Source organism: Ipomoea nil, unplaced genomic scaffold, assembly GCF_001879475.1.
Source record: "Ipomoea nil cultivar Tokyo-kokei standard unplaced genomic scaffold, Asagao_1.1 scaffold0261, whole genome shotgun sequence".
NCBI lineage: Eukaryota > Viridiplantae > Streptophyta > Magnoliopsida > Solanales > Convolvulaceae > Ipomoea > Ipomoea nil.
The window spans coordinates 592,982-605,671 of NW_017616689.1; the positions used below are offsets into that span (position 1 = coordinate 592,982).

The 12,690-nt window shown below is 35.0% G+C and overlaps 1 protein-coding gene across 1 annotated transcript; it reads left to right on the plus strand.

Annotated features, from left to right (window-relative positions):
• Positions 1 to 1,601: 1,601 nt before the first annotated feature.
• Positions 1,602 to 6,949, plus strand: LOC109147541 (the record flags this gene model as incomplete). The annotated part of the gene is made up of 10 exons (XM_019295141.1): positions 1,602 to 1,913; positions 2,751 to 2,846; positions 2,957 to 3,031; positions 3,828 to 3,896; positions 4,046 to 4,122; positions 4,286 to 4,374; positions 4,826 to 4,955; positions 6,141 to 6,231; positions 6,321 to 6,386; positions 6,638 to 6,949. Coding segments are annotated over 10 exons (1,125 nt in total), but the record flags the coding sequence as incomplete, so codon positions are not given.
• Between the last annotated feature and the right edge of the window lie 5,741 nt (positions 6,950 to 12,690).

The window sequence follows — 12,690 nt, forward strand, 5'->3', positions numbered from 1 at the left end:
CAAGCGGTGAAGTGGATAAGGAACAAGGTTGGTAAAGTCAGAGGTCATGGATCGAGACTCAATCTCTATATTTTTGAGTAAGAGATAAGGAAGGGGACGACGAAGAGGCTGATAGGGGACGACCAAGAAGCACACTCGGATTAATTTGTGAATTAATCTAAAATGCTACTAAAGCCATTCTGGGAATAAAGATTAAATCCAGAAATTTAACCAATGAGTTAATATGGTATAAGTGTGGGAGATATATGTTGTTAGGCTTGTTTAAATCTCATTAGAAAGATATTTTTTAAGGATGACACTTGTTAGGTGCATGCTACAATGTGGACACATGGAATGCTAAGTTGACTACAAGTTTGGAAGCTTGTGGACATGATAAGGAAGATGCACGTGAATTCTTCTACACATCTTCTTTCTCATTTAAATCTCTTGCTATGCATCTCAAATCATTTCAGAAGAAAAAATGGACGAAGATATAATTTTTACTCAAGCAAGAATCAGCAGAAAATCTTTTGGAAGATTTCATCATTTTGAATCCGTCAAGATAAGGAAATTATTTTTCGGAGAAGTTTCAGCTGATTAGCCGACATATATGACTTTTTGAAGATTTGTCAGGTGAGGATTTTCAAACTCACTGTAAGAAGCCCATCTCTTGCATTAATTCACCGCAATGCAAGTTGGCAATAGTGTGTAGCTGATCAAAATGAACGATCAAGATCAACTAATGCTACAACGGTAATATAGCTTCTTCAGCTATATATACCAGATGACTTGAAGACATGAAGAAGAGATAAGAGAAGGCATGGCAATACAAAGAAGCAAAAATTTGAAATATCCAGTTTTGAGCTTACTCGAGATATTCTTCAAGTCCTTAGAAGAGAAATTTGTTTTCTCTAAATCTTACCTCTACTGTGTAGAAAAGAGGTTGAGTGTAGCTTTGTGCAAGACACTACCCTGTTGAGTGTAGCTTTGTGCGAGACACTCGTGAGTAGCTTTGTGCGAGACACTCGTGGTTGCTAGTGTAGCTGTGTGCGAGACGCTCGGTGGTGCTAAGTGTAGCTGGGTGCAAGACACTTAGTTGGTGTAGGAGTATAGCTTTGTGCGAGATACTCGGAGTATAGCTTTGTGCGAAATACTCGGGATTGAGTATAGCTGTGTGCAAAACACTCGGGAAGTGCCTGTGTGCACTTGATTCACTATTTGTATCGTGAACGAGATAGTGAATTTCCTCCTTGGAGTGAAAGGAGAAGAGTGGACTAGGGGATTACACCATCTCTGAACCACTATAAATTGCCTCTCTCATTTACTTACTGCTTTTATTATTATTGCATGCATACTAACCCATTTACTATTCGTCTTATTCATTTATCTTATTTGGGTTATGTGACTTTACAAGTGCATGCAGACACAATTCCATTTGGATTCATTCATTGATTCACACGTGATATCACACACATATTGAGTGAACCATCTCTTTAAATATTTTGTTGTCTTGCATTGAATATTTGACTGACCCATCTTATACTGTTCGAATTATTCATCTGGGTTTAGTAGTTTTCACGTATGCATGTGAGCATAAATTTGCATACTTATTATTTAGTTGAAGGGAGTCCTCCCGCCACGACATACCTTATTTATCAGCTTCATCTGCTGACTGCTGTCTTCAAAATCAAAACAAATCTTACTTGGAGGAAGAAGATACAGAAAAGGCAGGTAGGCAGAGATGCCCACAATCTCTCTTCTCAGTTCTCTCTCTTCTTCGGCCACCCAATATAACACCACTGCAATTCATTCCAAGAACTTCAACTCCAAATCCCAGAAGAAAATGGAGGCTCACAATCACACTCTCAGCCGCCTCCTCCTCCTCAGCAGCCCCAGGTGTTGACTTGACCCCCCTTCAATCTGCCCTTTCCAAGGTGCACCCTTTTCGCTTCCAATCTTCAATTCTTTCAAATTATTTACTCAATAAAAGAAACAAATTTGGGGAATTACTGGGCTTTCTTTGTGTCTTTAAAATGGAGCAGAGATTGAAATGCAGTTTAGAGTTTAAATTAGCTTAGCTGTCTGTGCTTGCTTCCACTCTCACAGCGTACATTCCACCCTACGAAAGTCAGTTGGCCCTAATTTAGAGACCAAATAAACATAGCAAAAGTTAAAAGCTTGAGACTTGAAAGCTGATGATGTACATAAATTTCCATTTCCATAGTGTTAAAAGATGGAAATTGTCCCACATCGAAACAGAAGCAAAGCGACGAGGGACTTGAGTTCCTATATGATGGGCTCGGTAACATCTGCCCATAGCATGCAGCCACGCTGTGAACACATAGCGAACTATTCTTTCGCCTTTTACTAAAGAATACCGTGTGTTCATTGCTTAAAGTGGCATACACCAATTTTTGGAGGCTTTCTATTTGAAGGAAGCCCAACCAATTCCAGTCTAATATTTTTTAACATTTTATTCTACCTTGCATTCTTTATTTTTTTGAGGTATATTAAATGGTAGGTTGTTGATACTTTTAGTTTACATACTCCCCATCATATAGATTATTTAGTTAATTTAATTTTTGGTTCTAGATTTATAGGCGATATTTTATTTTCAGTTAATCTATGACAAAAAAAAAGAAATTAACATTTAGTACTCTAAATAGACATTTCTTATTTAAGGACAAAAATGAAATGAACTCTTCATATTAATTCTTACTACATTCTGTGAAATTACTTCTTCTCACATGCATCTATTTGTTTTTATGCAGAAAGATAGTCAAGCTGTCAAAGAGGCACTTGATCAATTGAGTGAAGTTGGTTGGGCTAAAGTTTGGAGCTCTCAGCCATATGTTTCACGCCGTACGGTCGGTTCATGTACTTAAAGAAAACATATGTAGTTTGTTCCTTGGACTGTTTTTATCAGGTTACTTTTTGATAGACTAACATCAAAGTAATCTTAAAATTTCTGTTGCAGACATCTGTTCGAGAACTGACAACCCTTGGAATTAGAAATGCAGAGAATCTTGGGATCCCTAGCATTAGAAATGATGTAAGTTGTGATGAAACTTTGAATTCTTATTTCGGGCATGTTGCAGGATATTTCATATTTGGATGTTAATATTTGGATTATTGGATCTTCTAAGTCTTCAAAAATAATAATGATATATATTGTTACAATAGTAAGGAATAGGAATAAGGTAGAAAAAAAAAAGATGGAGTCTTCTCTCTTGTGGCTCTTTAAAGTTTTTGGTGAATATTTGAGTTAGTTAATACCCAATTTAGTCCTCGATTATAATAGTTTTTTTTTTTTTTTTTTTTTTTTTTTAGTTCTAAACGACTTCTTGTGCTTAATTAGATCTTCAACTTTGATGGTTTTACTCAATTGAGTCATTTGTTAAGATAGCTTGGTAATTGCACCTCTATTATTACCCAATTTAGTCATCGATTATAGTAGTTTTATCTAAGTTAGTCTTCGACTATAGTGGTTTTACCCAATTTAGTCCTTGATTATAGTGATTTTTTTTTTTTAAAATTTATTTAGTCGTTGATTTTAATAGCCAAAGACTCAATTGGGTAAAACCATCAAAGTCAAGGACCCAATTAATCACAAAAAGTCGTTTAGGACTAAATCGAGAAAAACCAATATAGTCGAGAACTAAATTGGGTATTAAGTCGGGAATATTTGGTACAAGATACAAGTTCAAGGAGTGATAGGAAAAATACTTAGCATTCTGAATAAAGTTGTTTTTATGGAATTTTGCATGTGGCAATCAATCTCTCATTCTTTTCTTACTTTCAATTGGTTTGGAATATGTTCATGAGATTGATTTCCTTCAGTGATGCAGGCAGCATTTCTCTTCACAGTGGTAGGAACGACAGGGTTTTTGGGTGTTCTTGCTGGTCAACTTCCTGGGGTAATACTTTTACTCTTTTAGTGTTTAAATATTTTAGGCAAGTGAATAGCTTTCAAACTGTTCAACATGAGCACTAAACAAACACGCAAACTATCTTGAAATGATTTTGACTTACAGATTCATGATTGGCCATATCTTTCTGCTTCCAGGATTGGGGATTTTTTGTACCATATTTGATAGGGAGCATTTCCCTGATAGTTTTGGCTGTGGGAAGCATCTCCCCTGGGTAAGTTAAGAGTCAGTCCTATATAAAATATAGTTACTGGGTGGCCGTATTTTCATTGTAGCAGCACGAATCTTGAATTTCTTCCTTGGATAATATTGGTTGAAGAAGATTTTCCAGGCCAGTTGTGGGTATAATAAGCAGTACTCTTTCATTCATGGTGTAGGCTTCTCCAGGCTGCTATTGATGGATTTTCTTCATTTTTCCCCGACTACCAGGAGAGGATTGCCAATCATGAAGCAGCTCACTTCTTAGGTATATATATATCCACCTTGGATTTGGCTAATTTTAGTGTTGGGCGTTGGTCGGGTTGGCCCTCGATTCGAGACGTGGCGCTGTGGCTTACCATGGATGGATGTAGTTAAATGGTTAATATCTACCTACTTATTACCAATTGGTTTTAAGAATGATATGACAACCAAATAATCAAAGAACTTCATGACCTACTGAGAAGTAAGATTAGTGCAACGTTGAGATCCAACACACACACACACACACAGATATATATATATATATATATATATATATATATATATATATATATATATATATATATATATATGTATGTATCCACCTTGAATTTGGCTAATTTTAATGTATCTAAAATTGGTACTGCTATTTATTCCCATCTCCGCATTTAATCTTTCTCTTTTGATCTTGCCACTGAAAACCAACTATTTGACAAACAATGGAAATTGAATTTCAGTTGCCTACTTACTTGGCCTTCCCATCCTTGACTACTCACTTGATATTGGGAAAGAGCATGTCAATCTCATTGATGAGAAGCTAGAAAAGCTGATATATAGCGGCCAACTTGATGCAAAGGAAATAGACAGGTGCAAAACTCGAGGCTATGGCTATTACAGTATCTATTTTGTTTTGAAAATATCTTGTTTTCCTTGGTAATTTATGGTGTTTCTTTACGCAAGCAATCCTAGGATGGAGGCCTCCCTCTTTTCAGCCTTCTTTCCATAGTACTTTTCAGTCAGTAGTGAAGAATATTCATGAATACAACAGGTGGATGAATAGGTATATGGATAGTGTTTGAGAACAGAACAGGAATAACATGAAAATAAGAGAAAAACTCTTTCATAAAATGAAAATATAATCCTGGTAATATTTTCTGTGAAAAACTGAAACTTATTGGAAACAAAAATTTCAGTTTCTGGACAAAAATGTCACATTAAGAAGGGAATTATTATTGTATAAATGCATTAGCCCGTGGACTTTCATAGCACCGTGAAGGTTGGGTGGACGTTTTTTTTTTTTTTTTTTTTTTTTTTTTTTTTTTAAAGATATGTCTGCCATTTCCCAATCTCTCATTCATTGTTGTAAAGGCATACCTAGGCAACGCTTAGGCGTTAGGTCAGTGGAGACTGGTCGCCTAATGAGCTCGCCTCGCCTCGCCTCTCCTAGCCTTGCCTTAGTGGTTGTTTACATTGTTTATGACAGGTTATGGCTGAGAATGAAAATAACCGCAATTATGATCCATCAACGGATCCTAAAAGGAAGGCTAAATCTAAAGACCCATGTTGAAAATGTTAAATTATGAATTGGTATATATAGATTTAGGATTATATGAGAACACTTTCTTAGATAAGAAAGTGCAAACAAACATTAGTAACAAGCATAAGTGCACATAATCTGCCGCACGAATGCACACAATCTACTTCCAGGCATGCTTGGATGACGGTGATGACCCTAGAGTAGATTGTGTGCACTAATGCTTGTTTGCATGTTCTCAGCTAAGGCAATGTTCTCATTTGAACACAAGCCTATATATATATATCCTCATTGCCTATTCACCTAGGCAACTAGGCCGTCACTGACACCTCGCCTTGAAAGTCTGTCTTAACAACAATCTCTCATTTATCTTCCATTTTTCTGTTGCCCCTGCATTAAGTAATTTTCTTGAAGGAGGATCATCTTTGTTGATATGTTCACTACAATGCATGAATTCAAATCTCTTCACAGAACCATAAGATGTAAGATTGAGTGAGAATATTAATATCAATTCTCAGGTTAGCAGTGGTAGCAATGGCGGGATTGGCAGCAGAAGGTCTAAAGTACGATAAAGTTGTAGGTCAATCAGCAGATCTCTTCACTCTTCAGGTTCGTGAATTCCATTACTTATAGCGATTTCTCCATGTTTTCTCTGTAACTAATTACCATTAGACCCGTTGTCTGTCTATGTCTCATAGAGATTTATAAACCGGAGCAAGCCAACACTTAGCAAAGATCAGCAGCAAAACCTGACTAGATGGGCAGTAAGTTTCAATGTTGAGATCTCGTCAATGATGCTATCATTCATGTGTGGCTTTGCAACATTTATAAAGAGATTGGCATATATTTTGACTGTCTCACATCGAAAATATAAGAGAAAACATATAGGTTTTTATAAGGCTATGCCTTAGACTAGTTAATTGATTGGATTCTTTGTTTGGCTCATGTGCTTTATAGCCCAATTGAGTGGCCTTGACGAGGACAAGACTCATTTGGGGAACGCTATATGTCGCAGGTTCTGTTTGCTGGCTCGCTACTTAAGAACAACAAAGGGCTTTATGAAGCCTTGATTGGAGCCATGTCCAAGAAGGCTTCAGTAATAGAATGCATAGAAGCAATTGAGAAGGCTGCATGAATTTTTCATCTTCAAACATGAGCAATCCATAAGATCAGAAACTTGGGAAAAACAAGCATATGAAGTTAATAGTTCTGTTTTTGTTGGCAGTGGTAGTAATTATTAGTACGTTCTACTTTCCAGTAGAACATAAGTTGTAAGATATTGTGGTCACGATTATTTCAGTTCTCTAATTTTCCATTTTTCCATATATTTTCCATTCTTGCTGCTTTTGAAATGTATAAGTAAATGAATTATTTATTTTTCTTCAAAAAAGTAGAGAATTTCACGGATTATAAACGTATCTTATATGTTTGGGAACTTTTATTTATAGAATATTATTTGTATATGCTCATTAATATATTGAATTATTTAGTGGCACATTTTTCTTTAAGGAATAAGGACCATTTCTTACACTTTTTTTTTTTTTTTTTTTTTTTTTTTTTTAATCATAGCAACGTTTACAATAAAGATGGATGGAATGGCCAAACGTTTCTTACCGTCAGACTTAAGAATAACTTCCCTAGCAATGCTACAGAAAACTTGATTCTAAGACTGGTTCACAAATTTGAAGCTGAATTTTTTTAGATGAACTTAAAACTTCTTTAATGATTTGGCCAAACGTACATCAAGACTGACTCTGATTGAATAGTCTTATACACCACTTGAGTATTTATTTCCATTCTTCTATCTATTGACAATATCTCCATCGAGCTGAACTGCATATAATAGTCCAGAGGAGTCTCTTTTTCATTTCCATTCTTCTTACACTTTTTTTTAATATTGATTTTTTATTCTCTTTTATGGGGTTCACATTAAAGTTTGAAAAATGACAAAATTTTAAATAAAAATTGAAAAAAATTACTCAGTATATACTGCACCTGAATGTATTGGGACAAAAGAAAAGGGGGTCACAATAAAAAAATAATAATAATAAAATTGCACCACATTGACAATGACACAGCTTGATCTCTAAGTGGAATGTGATTCTATAATCTATAATAATAAGAGCAGTATAACTCAGCTGTCCCCAGCTAAGCTATCTTGATAATAATTCCATATATATGAGAATAAGTAAGGAATTTCAAAGATTACGAAAATTCAAGTCCTTTTAAGAATTTGATTGACTTTTAAAAAAATAGTTATTAGTTTATAAGAGATTATGGCCATGTTTAGTAAAATAACTAGCTTATCAGTCAATTTTTGTTTGTTTGACCACTATTGATTATTTGTCTTGGTTAAACAACAAATATGAGTGTTTGATTAATTAACTTTTTGTAACAGTTTATTGTTCTTAAACACTAAATTTCAAAAAGCAGCTTAAAGCAGCTTTTTCGATTAGCTTTTTAGAAAGTCATTTTGTATGTGATCAGCTATAAGCTAACAACTAAATTACCAATCATCTTTCTAAAATCAACTAATGCTATCAACTAGTCAAACTCACTAACTCAATCAACTAACAGTTATTTACCAAACACCCCAATAGCTAAATTAAATTGTTAATTGTATTCATCATAACGAAAAATAAGGAAAAAAAGAATCTGGCTCTTGAAAACTAGGATGGGTCATTTGTCTCCATTTTATATATGCCCCTGGCCTGCTTGTTCTACATTGAAATTGTACATGTATATACCTTTGACATGAATGCATCACTATTCTATGAGAAAAAGAGAGAGTTGTGGACTGGAGAGCATATGCACATTCCAATTAAGGAGCGGGAAATATGTTGTGTATATTCCAATTAGATGCCATATTTGGGTCTTTGTACATTTTTAGTTTGGGGTGTGTTACTTGTATTCATAATTGTAAACTTATTATTATTATTATTTTTTGAGTACTATTGACTCTATTATAAGGTAGTATCTGGTCTATACTTCCTCTTTCAATTGCAGCCCAAAGAGTCATGACCGCACCACCGGAGTTCGATCCTGTGACCTTCCTTCAATGAAAGTCACAAAGGTGCCATCTGAGCACAAGGTGCTTGCCAAACATTTATGTTAACAGTAGTACAATGAAGTCAACTAATCCACAAAGACTGAATACCCAAAATGGTCTTCGACTATAATGGTTTTGACTTTGGTGACTTAATGTAGTCCCAGACTTTTGTGTTTTTGCTCAATTTAGTCCCCCGTTTATTATTCAGTTCATTTGGTGTTAAATAGAGGGACAATTCAGTAATTTCAATATTGACATCTCTTTATTCATAGACCTGCAAAGAGCAAAATCCCTCTTTCTTTTACGAATTAATCCCAAACCTGCAAATATAAAATTTGATTCGAAATTCTGTGAGTAATTCGTAAAAGAAAGAGAGAATATGAAACACTAATTGAAAAAATACACATTGGGCATTGGACAATTCATGCAATGCCCGTATGGTAACTAGTTCTTTTTAATAGAGTAGAAGAATGAAATTTGATTTGTAGTATATTGATTGATTATTAATGAACTACAATTTTAGGGAAAAATTATATTATAGATTACATTTTTAATTTTAAAAAATAAAGGTGTAGGAAAATTATAATATATATTAATTTTAGGGCAAGAATAGATTACATTTTTAATTTTCAAAATTACGGGGTGAAAATTGTATTAAGATTAGTTCTATGGTGAAAAAAGGTTTTAAAAATCATATTGTAATAATATTAAATGGCTGAAAATAATAACATTTTATTGTTTAAAGTGAGATTTGAACCTACGACCTTTTAAACCAAAATATTAATTTGGCGCCTTAGAGCAACTCAGCCATCTCAATAAATTTCTAGTTATTCATATGTAGAGTAGCTAAGAGCCAATAAAGTAAGGCCCTAACTGGAACTAAAAAGCGTTGGTGTAATTGTTTGTTGAAATTAATTTTCACATTATTTTTATTTGGAATAAGGGTCAAATAGGCCATCGAACTGCACCTAATAATGCAATTAGGCCATCGAACTTTAAAAAGCAACAATTAGCTCCCTGAACTAACTAATTCTATTCAATTAGTCCAATTTGTAGGTTTTGGAGGTTATTAGCAGGTCACCCCTAATTTATAATATTTTTAAAAAATTATTATTTAAAATACTTATTTAAAATTTAAAAAAAAAAAAAAAAAAAAAAAAAAAAGATACCGTCTGCCGGAGACGAAGAAACCTTCTTCGTCTCCGGCCATGGAGACGGAGTTAATTTCTTCGTCTCTGGCCGGAGACGAAGAAGGTTCCTTCGTCTCCGGCCAGAGACGAAGAAGTTAACTCCGTCTCCATTGCCGGAGACGAAGAAACTCTTCGTCTCCATGGCCGGAGACGAAGAGTCTCTTCGTCTCCGGCCATGGAGACGAAGATATTCTTCGTCTCCGGCCATGGAGACGAAGATATTCTTCGTCTCCAGCCAGAGACGAAGAAGATTTCTCCGTCTCCATGGCCGGAGACGAAGAAACCTTCTTCGTCTCCGGCGTGTCAATCTCTGTTTTTTTTTTTTTTTTTTTTTTTTTTTTTAATTTTAATTATTAATATTAAATAATTATTTTAAATAATAATTAATTTTTTTTTTTGAAAAGAGGTAACCTGCTAACAACTTGGAAACCTACAAATTAGACTAATTGAATAGAATTTGTTAGTTCAGGGACCCAATTGTAGCTTTTTGAAGTTCGGTGGCCTAATTGCATTATTGAGTGCAGTTCGATGGCCTATTTGACCCTTATTCCTTTTTATTTTATTATTTTTCCTACTTACCGTATGCATTCCATCTCTGTAAACTATAGTAACGGAATTTTCCGTTAACTATTTATTATTCTTATGTTACTCATTGATTATCATAAGGGAAGTCTTAGGTTCGAATCCCATCCCAATCAAAACTGACATAATTGTTAAACATATATTATGAATATGTTAGAGTGTATTAAAAAAAATACAATATAAAATATAACATGAACTTTGGTCAATTAATTAGAATTACGCATTGGGCATTGAAGAAACGGTACACCTAATTTACAGTATATATTCAACACAGATGAGAAACAATGCCTATTATCATTGTCTTTTTCGGGAAGGAGGATTTGGTTCTGTTTTTTAAGGTGCACCGTGTCAAGACGCTAAAATTGCAGTGAAGCACACCAGGGGACTAGATGAAATCAAGAATTCATTTATGGCGGATTGGCAGCTGTGGCAACAAGAGGAATCATGGATTACGCCAATTAATAGGGTTTTGTGTTGCAAAAATTATGCTTCGGTACTATCGAGTGAGTGTCTTTTCCTCTAAAACTGCTATTGTGTTAGGAATAAAATGTAATAGTTTTGATGAGCCAAATTTGTATTTTTAGAACTCCCCCTATTTTATTTTGAGTCTAGTTGTCTATTAGCCTAAGTCCCAAGTCAAGCCATAAAGTCTACCAAATTCTTAGCAAAATATACTTATCCAGAATGTTACTATTTGAGAATTATTTACCTTGGAAGATATCAAGCGGTGAAGTGGATAAGGAACAAGGTTGGTAAAGTCAGAGGTCATGGGATCGAGACTCAATCTCTATATTTTTGAGTAAGAGATAAGGAAGGGGACGACGAAGAGGCTGATAGGGGACGACCAAGAAGCACACTCGGATTAATTTGTGAATTAATCTAAAATGCTACTAAAGCCATTCTGGGAATAAAGATTAAATCCAGAAATATTAACCAATGAGTTAATATGGTATAAGTGTGGGAGATATATGTTGTTAGGCTTGTGTTTAAATCTCATTAGAAAGATATTTTTTAAGGATGACACTTGTTAGGTGCATGCTACAATGTGGACACATGGAATGCTAAGTTGACTACAAGTTTGGAAGCTTGTGGACATGATAAGGAAGATGCACGTGAATTCTTCTACACATCTTCTTTCTCATTTAAATCTCTTGCTATGCATCTCAAATCATTTCAGAAGAAGAAATGGACGAAGATATAATTTTTACTCAAGCAAGAATCAGCAGAAAATCTTTTGGAAGATTTCATCATTTTGAATCCGTCAAGATAAGGAAATTATTTTTCGGAGAAGTTTCAGCTGATTAGCCGACATATATGACTTTTGAAGATTTGTCAGGTGAGGATTTTCAAACTCACTGTAAGAAGCCCATCTCTTGCATTAATTCACCGCAATGCAAGTTGGCAATAGTGTGTAGCTGATCAAAATGAACGATCAAGATCAACTAATGCTACAACGGTAATATAGCTTCTTCAGCTATATATACCAGATGACTTGAAGACATGAAGAAGAGATAAGAGAAGGCATGGCAATACAAAGAAGCAAAAATTTGAAATATCCAGTTTTGAGCTTACTCGAGATATTCTTCAAGTCCTTAGAAGAGAAATTTGTTTTCTCTAAATCTTACCTCTACTGTGTGTAGAAAGAGGGTTGAGTGTAGCTTTGTGCAAGACACTACCCTGTTGAGTGTAGCTTTGTGCGAGACACTCGTGAGTGTAGCTTTGTGCGAGACACTCGTGGTTGCTAGTGTAGCTGTGTGCGAGACGCTCGGTGGTGCTAAGTGTAGCTGGGTGCAAGACACTTAGTTGGTGTAGGAGTATAGCTTTGTGCGAGATACTCGGGAGTATAGCTTTGTGCGAAATACTCGGGATTGAGTATAGCTGTGTGCAAAACACTCGGGAAGTGCCTGTGTGCACTTGATTCACTATTTGTATCTGGGTGAACGAGATAGTGAATTTCCTCCTTGGAGTGAAAGGAGAAGAGTGGACTAGGGGGATTACACCATCTCTGAACCACTATAAATTGCCTCTCTCATTTACTTACTGCTTTTATTTATTATTGCATGCATACTAACCCATTTACTATTCGTCTTATTCATTTATCTTATTGTTTGGGTTATGTGACTTTACAAGTGCATGCAGACACAATTCCATTTGGATTCATTCATTGATTCACACGTGATATCACACACATATTGAGTGAACCATCTCTTTAAATATTTTGTTGTCTTGCATGTTGAATATTTGACT